General features: G+C 45.4%; 1 protein-coding gene across 15 annotated transcripts in view; it reads right to left on the reverse strand.

Annotated features, from left to right (window-relative positions):
* The window catches only part of RAPGEF1 (Rap guanine nucleotide exchange factor 1), a 134,554-nt gene that overhangs the window by 98,082 nt on the left and 23,239 nt on the right, over positions 1-13,233 (reverse strand). For 5 of the 15 annotated variants that reach the window (XM_043469908.1, XM_043469904.1, XM_043469907.1 and 2 more), the window contains exon 1: positions 11,913-12,315. The exons of 5 other annotated variants lie outside the window; for them this stretch is intronic. In XM_043469908.1, coding sequence (XP_043325843.1) covers positions 11,913-11,976 — 64 coding nt within the window. In that variant the 5' untranslated portion in view covers positions 11,977-12,315. Of the gene's footprint in view, positions 1-11,912; positions 12,318-13,233 lie in introns of those variants that run through there. 5 more of the 15 variants (XM_043469900.1, XM_043469897.1, XM_043469899.1 and 2 more) reach the window with 2 other exon arrangements.

The raw sequence follows: 13,233 nt of genomic DNA on the forward strand, positions 1-13,233 counted from the left end.
TGTTAGGTCCATGGATCAAGGAAAATTAGAAGTGGTCAAACAGGAGACGGCAAGAGTGACCATTGACGTTTTAGAAATCAGTGAACTAAAATGGACTGGAATGGGTTAATTTAATTCAGATGACCATTATATCCACTACCATCGGCAAGAATCCCTTAGAAGAAATGGAGTAGCCATCATAGTCAACAAAAGAGTCCAAAATGCAATCTGGACTTGGGTGCAATCTCAAAAATGACAGAATGAGCTCTGTTCATTTCCAAGGCAAACCATTCAATATCATAGTAATCCAAGTCTATGCCCCGACCAGTAATGCTGAAGAAGCTGAAATTGAATGGCTCTATGAAGACCTATAAGACCTTCTAGAGCTAACACCCCCCCCCCCCAAAAAATGTCCTTTTCATCATAGGGGACTGGAATGCAAAAGGAGGAAATTAAGAAATACTTGGATTAACAAGAAAAGTTGGCTTTGGAGTACAGAATGAAGCAGGGCAAAGGCTAATATAGTTTTGCCAAGAGAATGCATTGGTCATAGCAAACACCCTCTTCCAACAACAAAAGAGAAGACTCTACACATGGACATCACCAGATGGTCAACACCGATATCAGACTGATTATATTCTTTGCAGCCAAAGATGATGAAGCTCTATACAGTCAGCAAAAACAAGACTAGGAGCTGACTGTGGCTGATCATGACCTCCTTATAGTCAAATTCAGACTTAAATTGAAGAAAGTAAGGAAAACCACTAGACCATTCAGGTATGACCTAAATCAAATCCCTTACAATTATATAGTAGAAGTGACAAATAGATTCAAGGGACTAGATCTGATAGACAGAGTACCTGAGGAACTATGGACGGAGGTTGGTGACACTGTATAGGAGGCAGTGATCAAGATCATTCCCAAGAAAAAGAAATGCAAGAAAGGCAAAATGGTTGTCTGAGGAGGCCATACAAATAGCTGAGAAGAAAAGAGAAGCTAAAGGCAAAGCAGAAAAGGAAAGATATACCCATCTGAATGCAGAGTTCCAAAGAATAACAAGGAGAGATATGAAAGCCTTCCTCAGTGATCAATGCAAAGAAATAGAGGAAAACAATAGAATGGGAAAGACTAGAGATCTCTTTAAAAAAATTAGAGATACCAAGGGAACATTTCATGCAAAGATGGGCACAATAAAGGACAGAAATGGTATGGGCCTAATGGAAGCAGAAGATATTAAGAAGAGGTGGCAACAATACACAGAAGAACTATACAAAAATGATCTTCATGACCCAGATAATCACGATGGTGTCATCACTCACCTAGAGCCCGACATCCTGGACTGCAAAGTCAAGGGGACCTTAGGGAGCATCACTATGAACAAACCTGGTGCAGGTGATGGAATTCCAGTTGAGCTATTTCAAATCCTAAAAGATGATGCTGTGAAAGTGCTGCACTCAACATGTCAGCAAATTTGGAAAACTCAGCAGTGGCCACAGGACTGGAAAAGGTCAGTTTTCATTCCAATCTCAAAGAAAAGCAATGCCGAAGAATGTTCAAACTACTGCACAGTTGCACTCATCTCACATGCTAGCTAAGTAATGCTCAAAATTCTCCAAGCCAGGCTTCAACACTATGTGAACCGTGAACTTCCAGATATTCAAGTTGGATTTAGAAAAGGCAGAGGAACCAGAGATCAAATTGCCAACATCTGTTGGATCGTAGAAAAAGCAATAGAATACATAGGAAAACAACAGAAAAACATCTACTTCTGCTTTATTGATTACTCCAAAGCCTTTGACTGTGTGGATCACAACAAACTGTGGAAAATTCTTAAAGAGATGGGAATATCAGACCACCTGACCTGACCTCTTGAGAAATCTGTGTGCAGGTCAGGAAGCAACAGTTAGAACCAGACATAGAACAACAGACTGGCTCCTAATTGGGAAAGGAGTACGTCAAGGCTGTATATTATCACCCTGCTCATTTAACTTATATGAAGAGTACATCATGCGAAATGTTGGGCTGGATGAAGCACAAGTTGGAATCAAGATTGCTGGGAGAAATATCAATAACCTCAGATACATAGATGACACCACCCTTACGGCAGAAAGTGAAGAGGAACTAGAGCCTCTTGATGAAAGTGAAAGAGGAGAATGAAAAAGCTGGCTTAAAACTCAACATTCAAAAAACTAAGATCATGGCATCCAGTCCCATCCCTTCATGGCAAAGAGATGGGGAAACAGTGAGAGACTTTCTATCTTGGGCTCCAAAGTCACTGCAGATGGTGACTGCAGCCATGAAATTAAAAGATGCTTACTCCTTGGAAGAAAAGCTATGACCGACCTAGACAGCATATTAAAAAGCAGGGACATCACTTTGCCAACAAAGGTCTGTCTAGTCAAAGCTATGGTTTTTCCAGTCGTCATGTATGGATGTGAGAGTTGGACTATAAAGAAAGCTGAGCACTGAAGAGTTGATGCTTTTAAATTGTGGTGTTGGAGAAGACTCTTGAGAGTCCCTTGGACTGCAAGGAGATCAAACCAGTCAATCCTAAAGGAAATCAGTCCTGAATATTCGTTGGAAGAACTGATGCTGAAGCTGAAACTCCAATACTTTGGCCACCTGATGCGAAGAACTGACTCATTGGAAAAGACCCTGATGTTGGAAAAGATTGAAGGCGGGAGGAGAAGGGGATGACAGAGGATGAGGTGGTTGAATGGCATCACCGACTTGAGTCTGAGCATGGACCGAGTCTGAGCAAGCTCTGGGAGTTGGTGATGGACAGGGAAGCCCAGCATGCTGCAGTCCAAGGGGTCGCAGAGTCGGACACGACTGAGCGTCTGAACGGAACTGGATTATTCACATCTGCATTCAATCACGCCTTTATTTCTCGCTTTAAAAAATCTCTCCCTTGGGACTTCCCTGGTGGTCCAGAAGATAAGAACCTGCTTTCCAATTCAGGGGACACAGGATCAATCCCTGGTCTAGGAAGATTCCATATGACGCAGAGCAACTAGGCCTGGGCACCACAACTATTGAGCCCGTGCTCCTCAACAAGAGAAGCCTCCACAATGAGAAGCCCGTGCGTCGCAGCTATAGAGTAGCTCCCACTCTCTAACTAGAGAAAGTCCTTTCACAGCAATGAAGACCCAGTGCAACCAAAAATAAAACCATGAAAAAAAAAAAAAAAAGCTCTCCCTTGACCCCGCTACCCTCAACAACTACCAACCTGTCTTTGCTCTGTCTTGCAGCCAAAGCCCTCAGGGAGCTGCTCATGCCCACTGTGTCTGCGTCCTCTCTGGCCCTTCTCTCTCACATCCCCTTTCACCTCCAGCACCGCCCTGAAACTGGCCCTGGTCTCCAGTGAGCGCCATGGCCCTGAGTCCCGTGCTCAAGTCTCAGTCCTTACGTGACTTGCCCCAGTCAGCACTGTCTCTCAACCCTCGTCCTCTGCCCTGACACTGTCTGCACCCGGTTCTCAGGACAACACAGTCTCCGAGCCTCCTCCTGCCTCACCGCAGGGCCTTGCTCATCACCCCAAACTCCTGATTCTGGGGTGCCTCAGCGCTCAGTCCCTGGTTTCTTCTCTAACTCACTTCCTCGGTAATCTCTCTCTTCCAGTCTCAAAAGTCAAAGACCCAAAAAGGCCCAGATTTGTTTTCTGAAATCCAGACTCCAACCCTCAACCTGCCTAGTGACCACCTCTTTTAGGTCTCTAAGAGGCATGCCAAACTCAACTCCCGACCCCTTCCCCAACCCCCGGGTCCCCATCTGCTCCTCGGCCCTCCTCCATTTATAAGACAAAATGCTCAGACCAAAACACCTCTTCTTCTCTCACACCTGACACGTCACCCCTGAGCAAGTCCCACTGGCTCTCCCTTCAAACCCCATCACAGACAAGGCTCTGCTTTTCCCTGACTTCAGTCTCGCCGGTCCCTCCCAAGTCTGCTCCAGCCATGCGGGCCTCACGTCATCCTGTTGGCCCAGGCCCTCTGCACCAGCCCCCCGTCCTCCAGAGCGCACGCCCACCCGGCTCCCGCCCAACTGCTCACAGCTGAGCCCTGCCCCCTCTCCAGCCTCTGCAACACTACCAGCCCCTCCCCCAGTCCGACATCCCCTCCCTGCCTTCTTTCTGTGATGCCTGGCATCTAACAGATTATATACATTTTACTATTCATATTAAACTATACACATCAGAAGCCAATGATGTCTTAATTTTTCATTAGATGTCTCTTGTGCCTAGAACAGTGCCTGACACAGGAGCCATTCAATGAATGTTTGTTGAGTGGATGGAAGTCTGTCAATCAATGAATGAGTATAGAAACTGTGGGATGTTTTTACTATAGTGCCCCATTTAACGGTAAAGGAAAGCCGTTTAAGGCCTCCATGTTCAAAGTACCAAGTTCTTCAAACCTTCCACACTCTCTCTTGTTGTATTTTTATAGATTAAGACCTGACTGGTGTGATAGGCTAGAAAACAGAAGGTTCAGCTTAAGTAATCTCAATTTTTAAAATGAGGCTGTTGGAGGGTGATATTTAAGTCCTTTCTCTGGCTTGAAATGTGAATAGTTCTGGTGACTGACAAGTGACCTGCTTCTGAGTTCCCCAGTGATAATGATAGCAGAGAGCACCAAGCCAAAAAGACCCCGCAGGTCAGGGGTCAGCACACTCCTGTGGCAGCCCGAAGCCTGTCAGCCTCTCAGCCGCATGTTCCTTGTATACAGCCTGCAAGGGAAGAAGGGTTTTCCCATCTGCCATAAAATGGTTTCACCTCAGCTGGTCACGTAAGTACCTACAGGACAGTCTTGATTTTGCCACCTGCCCTGCAAAGCCTACAATACTCACTACCTGGCTCTTTAAATTTACCCACTCCTGACAAAGACTATCAAAGCTATCCTGGGGCAGATTCCTCAGCTGCAGACCACAACGTCCCCAGGCACAGGGACCTAGGTATTTCAGCAAGATGTGACTTCCAAAACTAAGTGCCCTAACGTAACTGCCAAAAGGTAATTAGAGATAAAGTGGCCAGTGGCCACTGCTATTATCTTAAAAACTGGTAACACCCTCCATGTGGCTGGAAAAGAAACAGCCAAACACGGAAATGTATTTTACGCATGTTCCCAGGGTAAAGCATATCCTAAAACCAATGGCTCGGGGTAGATATTGTTCTAAATTTGGAAATATCTGATGACAAAGCGAAGTTTCCTTCCCTTTTCTTATCCACACCCAAAACAACACCCCATGTTTCTCATGAGAAAAATTCCATCACACTTATGGCTTCCATTTCCTACATTTGATCTTTCACTTAACAACAACAACAAAAGATTAATGGAAGGCCATAATGTATCCAGATCTCTTAGTACCAAATCTGGCATACAAGAAGCTACCAGCATTATTGTAATATTATACCCAATATGTTATTACTGTATTATCATTACATCTATTATTGTATCACGTTATATACTTTGTATATGGTAGATACAATATATAACATATTATATACACAATGTATTGAACATATATTCTGTAACATGTAAATACATTTTATGAATACAAAATATATAATCATATATATACAATATGCTGTATCATTATATATCTTTAGTACATACATTATATCACTGTTATATTACTATCCTAACACTAAGCCACAAAGTAGTTGCAAGACTTCAGACAAGTCACTTCACTTTTTCTCCCTCTTTTTTTGGCTGCACCTTGCACCATGGGAACTCTCAGTTCCCCAACCAGAGACCGAACCTGTGCCCCTGCCGTGGGAGCACCGCATCTTAACCACTGGACGGCCAGGTGAGTCCCACTTCACTTCTTTACAAGCCTCGATTTCTTCACTGGCAAAATTAGGGAATCATTTTAGAGTTTTACCACTCTTTTCTAGCCCAAGACTAATTCCAAAAGCATGCTAAATAACCTTTGCTTTGAAAACTTCTCCTGCCCGGAAGCCTGCGCATGGTCACACCCAATCACGACTTGGAACCCCACAGTGAACGGGCGTGGACATCATCTTTGTCCATCACAGTAATATCCTGATGTTCTGCGCTTTTGACCCAAACCACCCTTGCAGGAAGGTTTGAAGCAAGTAGTCTAACAGCATATCTATTTTAATAACAATTGGGCTAGTGCCCAATCACGTAGGAGCATTTGGGGAATAATGGTAACGAACCGTCCCCCAACAGGAACGGGAAAGAGGAAGAGTTGGTCCCTCGTCACCCTGCCGAACAGCGAGAGTCACACTAACGATGCTAGCGTATCACTTCTGGGCTCACTCTGTCCCTTTCATGTGAGGAAGTCAAAAGTGTTTAATAATCACTGCTCCCTGGGAGGCAAAAGACAAAAAGTTGTGATGGTAAATGAGAATCCCTGAAATTTTATGCCTTTGCTCTGTGAAACTCAACACTTAAATGAGACTGAGCCAAGTCCAATGCAAAAGTCCACGGGAAAACAGAAATTTGAAACAAAAACAGATTCTTTTTTTTTAAGCCCTGATAACGGCTTCTGAACTTCCCATCCCCTTCTTTGAGCCCCTTGCCTGCATCATGGTGGCACTAGTAAAACCAGTTTAAGTTTTACAAGGAAAACAATTTCAAAATGACAATACTCAGCGCAGATGTGCTTGTGGCTATCTGATAAATTTATGCATCGCTCATGAAAATATTAACAGATACATGTCTTTTGGAAAAACAACATGGCAGTAGCCCATGGCAGGTTCCTGTACTGGGAACTTTACCTTGAGAACTCATGCTAAGGAGCTCATCCAGCAAATCACAAACATATGAATACAGCTGCTTATTATTACCTTACCTCTTAGAGCAAAAAGAGGAAACAATTTCAATATCCAGCAGCTAGTGCATGATCTAATAAGTTATGGAGGAGCAACATGATAGATTGTCACAGTCCTTACGGTAGCTCTGAAGACCACATATGAAAAACACGCACGTGAGTGCAGCAGCTCTGGAAAAGATGACTAGCAAACAGCTCGTCCTTCGGCTCACCTACTAGCTTTCAGGCCCTTTAGATCCAGACACGCAAGATGCATTTTCCTCTTGGCATTTTGTCAATTTTTTTCCAATTTCTTCTTTAATAACATAAAATATTTTCACCTAAGAGAAAATGTAATTTCCCTGTACTTAACTTAAAATTAACAATAATAAACTCTTACTGGATGTATACTACGTGTCTGGTACTGTTCTAATTATTTTACATGCATAAACCCCTTGGTCCTCACCCCATGAGGTAGGTACTATCTACAAATGAGAAAACTGAGGCCCAAGAGTTACGGAACTTGCCGACCATCAGTCAGCTAGAAGTGGGAGACCAAGGCATCAACCCTGGCACCTGGGCTCCAGTGTACAGGCTCTTAACCACTTTGCAACTAGGAAAAAGACATTTCAACATTATTCAGGATGGGAAAATGGATTCTCCTGGTTAGTAACATATTCCAGTTAACTAGGAACAGCTCAACTATGCCGAGTCCTGCAGTAACTACTTTCAGAGAAATTTAGCACGATACCGCAGCACCCGTGCCTTCTGCAGGCACTGAACACCAGGGGAGCTCGCAGACGCGGACAGCAGGGATCAGCGCGGGTGGTCACTGATTCACAGCTCACCAGGCACCTCTGAGATCATCTGGCATGTGATCCCTTCAACCGAGGGAAGGAAGTGGGTAGTTAGCCAAGCTCCCACTGCTAGCTGGCCTGTGTAAAACCAGGGTTTGCTCTATTACGCAACGTGTGATAACAAGAATGACTACGATTCATCAAGTGCCTGAGTATGCTAAGGGCTATGACCCCTTTACATGAATTATCTCATTTAATTGTGCACAACAGTCCTTCGAGGCATGCGTTATTATTAATGTCATACAGAAATTAGGAAACAGGTTGGGATATGTAAAGTCGTGTGGCTGGCCTCTCAGCGGGAAGGCCCTGAGCGGGGTGCCGGGAGCGCATCACCCAGTCCTGCACGTTCTGGAGCACGTTCCAGAGCATGGCAGCCCCCCAAAGCGGTGGAGTGAGGGCAGACAACGGGTGGGGGTGGGGGTGGGGTGGGGGAAGGAGGCCGGCTCCAGCTGCGGCCAGAAAAGCCATCAATGGTAATGATCTGGCACAAAACTAGCCAGCTTGGGACAAGCTTGTAGAGGCAAGTCTAAACACTGCTGCTGAATGGAATCCAGACAATTATAAATCTGCCCCTGTGGCAGAGGAACCAGAGAGCATGCTGAATTTATGCAAATCCGTGACTCCCCACCCCCACCCCGGCCAGGCACCTCCTTCTCGGGGCTGCAAAGCCCACAGGCACCCCGGCCTGGCAAGGACAGTTTTTATAGTCAGCGCTTCCACTGAGGGTATTCGTTTCACCTTCTCACACCCAGCTGTGTACAAACATGCAAATCATTAATATTTCCACTTGCCACGGCAGTGTGGCCTCGCGCTGGGGGGCTTTCTGAGGGAGATAATTCAGTGTGCTACTACAGCCACAATGTTTAATTCCCAAGGAAACGTCTGCTCATGCTGTATTCCCCAAAGCCAGAATAACCACTGTCAGCCACCCTTCAGGTTATTCCTGGGGGTGGGGGGGGGGGGAAGGACCAGAAGAAATAAGGAAGTCTTCTGAGAGCAGGGGATAGCAGGCATATTTCAGAGAAGTTCAGTGCAGCTCTAGGCCAGAGGTTTCCCCGGGTGTCTGGGTCAAGAATCAACAACCAAACGCTGACTAAATGATTTAAGTACCTTTAGTGAAGCGATTTTTTGCAGTGTGAACAACTGTTGATAAATTTAGTCTTCATGAATTCAGAACTGCTGTGGGATACAGGAGGTTGTACCTGTTTTCATCCCCCGATGACTCTACTTTGGGCAGAGAACTGCAAAGCGGAAGGCCAGCACCGGTAGCATCCACCACGCACCAGGAACCAGGCAGCGCCCTTCATACCCCAGGTACACCTGTGGCAGAACCGGGAGCCAGGCAGCACTCAGCTCGGTCACCGAGAGCCATACGCTGGGTGAGTGTGGAGGGCAGAGCCACGACCCCGACAGACAGCCCTCAGGTTTTTAATCAGGTCATGCAGTAACCAGAATTCACTTGTTCAAGGTCAGACAGCCAGACACGGCAGAGCTCTGGGTAATTGGACCACGTAGGATCATAGAAGCTACTGCCTTATCCCATCTCCCATCCTATATTTTTGGGCAGGGACCTGCTAGAACTCACCATGATAATACAAATGATTCCAATTTATCAACGACGCCAAGCATTTGTTAGTGTAAAAACCAAAAAACGGCTGTATTGTCTCTTTCTTAAGTCTTGGGTTTTGTGCGCTGTAAGAAAAACTAGGATTGTAAGAGTCAGAGAGTACAACGATGGTCCCTTCAAAGGGTCTACGTCTCACACTGTTTAAAATCATGAGAGAGACATTCCGGCGTGTAAAATGCTCTTTTAGGGTGACAGCAAGCAGAGACAGTGAGATTCACGTTTTTCAAACTAGTATTCTGTCACCTCAGTTTTTTAACCTCCCAGATCTACAACATGGGAGCAGAAACATAAATGATCTAAAAGGGAGATAATGATTTCCTTTAAATGTCCCTTCAGAATTTATTCTGGATCTGACCTTCCTAATCACGACTGTCCGGCTCTGGTTAAAGTCTGCCATGGCAGGTCAACAGACAGGCTGGACAGCAGTCAGAGGCAGCCGGGGCTGTTGCAGCCGCCCGCAGCAACCACGCGCGAGGACAAGACCCAGTTTCACTTGCCCCTAAAGCAAGGCACTGATCCCACGCTGCCTGCCCTCCAGCCTGGAGCCATCAAGTCATTCCCTGTGATTTCATGTTCGTGCTGAGCCTGGACTTCAGATCAGGCTCAGGGTGGTGACGGGGATTCACGATATCATTCCTGAACACTGTTCTGAAATTCCTGTTTCAAAACATCAATGGCCTTTACTCACAAACTGTGAAGAACAGATAAACTCCACACCCCTGTTATCATGGGTCCTTGGCAGAGCATCCATAGATGTTGGATCGGAGAACAAACTGTAGGTATGGGGTCTCCCGTGTGCAAACCAAATCCCTGGACTGGCAGAGACGTACCCCTGGTCTACAGGATCTGTGAAGACCCAGAAATCAGCGGCAGTTAATTGTTCTTTTTACCCCCAATTCACTGTGGATTCTGAAATCCCTGCCACCAGCCCCTCTCATTTACATTTCTGAACACAACTGAACAACACAACACAACAGCTTTCACTTTTGTCTGTAAGCCCAGCTGCTTCCAGTGGAAATATCAAGAAGCTTTCATTCATATGCTTTCCTAAGGAAAACCAGAGACAACTTGAAAGTAAGTAAAATGTTAAATTCCTGTTATAACACCGGTGATTTGCGCTATTGGATCATGTGGCTTTTCTTCTCGGTAGCTGGAGACACCAGCCCACACGGCAGTGACAGACAGTATTGCATCCCAGCCCACATGTGAATAACCATGTCTGCCAAGAGTCATTCTTTTGAAGGACAAAGTATTATGACATAAAAAGCAACTGCCTTTTTAAAAAAATGTTTCTCTCCCCCAAGTGAGTAAAGTACATTAAAGAAAATATAACAAATCATTATATATTCATTATAACAAATCAATATATTCATTACCTGGATTCTAACAGTTGTTAAAATGATCCTGTTTTTCTTACCTATATGCAAGTGTTCACTCACTCACCTGAACCATTTTAGAGTAAAATTATAGCCAGTATAACCCTTTCCTCCTAAATACTTCAGCATGACAACACCAAAGTGGACCTTCTCCTACATGACTCATTACCACCATCACACAATGGTTTTAGCAACAGTTCCCAAATACCATCTACCACCCAGTTCATATTCAAATTTCCTGGTCTGTCCCTCAAATGTCTTTTATTGTTTTTTTATTCAAAGCAGGATTTGATAAAGGACCAGAAAGGAGTGCCTTTTCCAAACTAACTTGTTGACTGATGGAAACTTAGAGGGGGAATGGTAAGTTAGCATCCCACTGACTTTTTTCAAGAAGAAGAAAAAAAAAATTGTCCATAACCTGACCACAAGACAACTATTACTGACAGTTCCATGCGTTTTCTCCCAGTTTATTTTTTCTGCTCATAAACACACACCTGTGCGCACACCTGTGATCAAACTGTCTTGCTACAGGTCAGGTGCTACCTCCCTCCTTTTTTGGCAAGTGGAGGTAAGAGAGTCCTTACCTAATGGAGCCCTGTGGGCACTACCTTTGGTATTTTGGTGCCTGCTGGGTCTGCAAACTGCTGGTCTGCTAGGTTAATAACAGTGAAAAAGGGCAGCAAGTGCCCTGGGACCCTGCTCAAGGGTCCTCCAGTTCCAGGCACACCACAGCACACTGCTGTGTGGTCCCTCTGGCTTCTTCCTTCTCAGAGTTAACATTAATACAAGCCTGAGTGACACGGAAGTAATGGTAATAGGTGCTTCTATCCTGTATCATGGACATCGAGGATAGACAAATACAAGGTTGTCCTTTTTTTTTTTTAATAGGAGGTACTTTGAACTCTTTGGAAGAGAGGTGCTATATAGTTAAAAGCTATTATTAACATTCTCTAAACCAAACTGTCACTAAAAATGCAAACTCCTGGATATCAAAATTTTTCTTTGGGACATTTTTTAAAGCTGAAAAATTTCAACCAGCGACATGTGCTGCACTAAATAAAAATATCTCAACGTGAACTAAGTTCTCAGCCAAGTCAGGCCATCACAGAGCTGCAAATCATTTCACTCCTTAGCAGAACTGTCTGTCCATTTTCTTTAAACTACTCTGAGCTGGAAGCAGGGTCTGATCTGAAGGTGCCCCCCGCCCCCCCAAGCAGGCTCAGGTCCAGTTTACACCGAAGTACCCTCACAGAAGGCGGCCAGACCCTCCTTCCAGGACAGAGCACAGGGTCGTCTTACCTTGCTTCCAGGGACACAGGTGGCTTCGTCTCAGGGGCTTCTGTTTTTCAATAGCATTGCCCATTCTAAATAAAGCCAGAGGATCACAGAGCCCTTCCAAGCCCAAGTGTCTTTGCTGAAGAGCAAACGTGGACCAAGTCACCAGCTGGACGGGGATTCATCTCTCAGACATCCCCATCACCCAGCGGCGAGCCCGTGCAAGAAAAACTTGAACTCTGCTCTGAAAGGTCTTTGCCTCCTGCCTCTCAAACTCTCTTCCCTTCCAGGAAGGAAATCAGAATACAAGGCTTGTTACCGCCCTGGCGGTGGGTCTCCAGACCCGTCTATTCTAGGAGCTCCTCCTCGGCCTTCCTGACACTCCAATGCTCATCGGCACAGCAGCAGCCTCGGAGACTGAACTTCATTTCCAAACTCCATCAACGCTGCTTTTCCTTGGGGGAGGAGTGGGAAATCACATGATCAAGAAGCTGAAAGCTAAAAATAGACCAGTTTGGGGGTGTGCCACAAGAAACACTGTCACAGAGACCCCTGGGTCACACCTTCTTTTTAAGGTTCTAGCCCTTAGACCAGTGTGCATCAGAGGACAAGTTCCATTGGCGAAAACAAACTGACTTCACTATGACTGTGTTTCCAAGGGGAAAAGTAAGCAAACATCAAAATGCAAGCTGCACTTCAATTTCCAAAGAAGAGCTCAGAGGACAAATAGGAGTTTGCAACCTCAAGCTCCAGTCGTCCACTCTACGTTGAAATTAACCTTTCTGGAGAAAATGCTGCACCACCTAAATTCTGAACAACAGATTTCCTGGAAGAAAGGGTATGAAATCATACACTTTTTTGTGGGGGAAAAAATTAAAGAAAAAAAAAATGTCAAGGTACACAGAAAGATTTCACTGAGATCCCAGAGCCTGAGGGTAGAAAAGCTCTTCAGGAATCTCTGGAGTGCAGGCAGTGGGGAGACTGACTGAGGCCCCACGCCCGGGGCCAGATTCTGCCCTGCCCACCCAGCACAGCAGAGTCGGATTCCTCATCCGTTAGCTGCGCAGAATGCCGCAGTCCCACCTCCTCGGCTGTGATGAGAACCAAATCAGACAGGCACTTAGGAGTTCCCTCGGGAAATCATTACCACCATCAGGTCACACAGTTTGACTGTGAAACCACAGTAGGTCGGAAGGCAGATATCTGGCTTCAGCCAATTTGGCCAAAGGCACGCAATCAAAGGGACTGGAGGGTAGGATTGGGGAGCCAGAGTAAAACTTAAAGACAAAAAAAGGCCCACGGAGCCAAAGAGACGGCGTCGAAGTGGCACTCGGTGCACTAGGGC

The sequence above is a fragment of the Cervus canadensis genome, chromosome 5 (assembly GCF_019320065.1).
Source record: "Cervus canadensis isolate Bull #8, Minnesota chromosome 5, ASM1932006v1, whole genome shotgun sequence".
In the NCBI taxonomy this organism is placed as follows: Eukaryota; Metazoa; Chordata; class Mammalia; order Artiodactyla; family Cervidae; genus Cervus; species Cervus canadensis.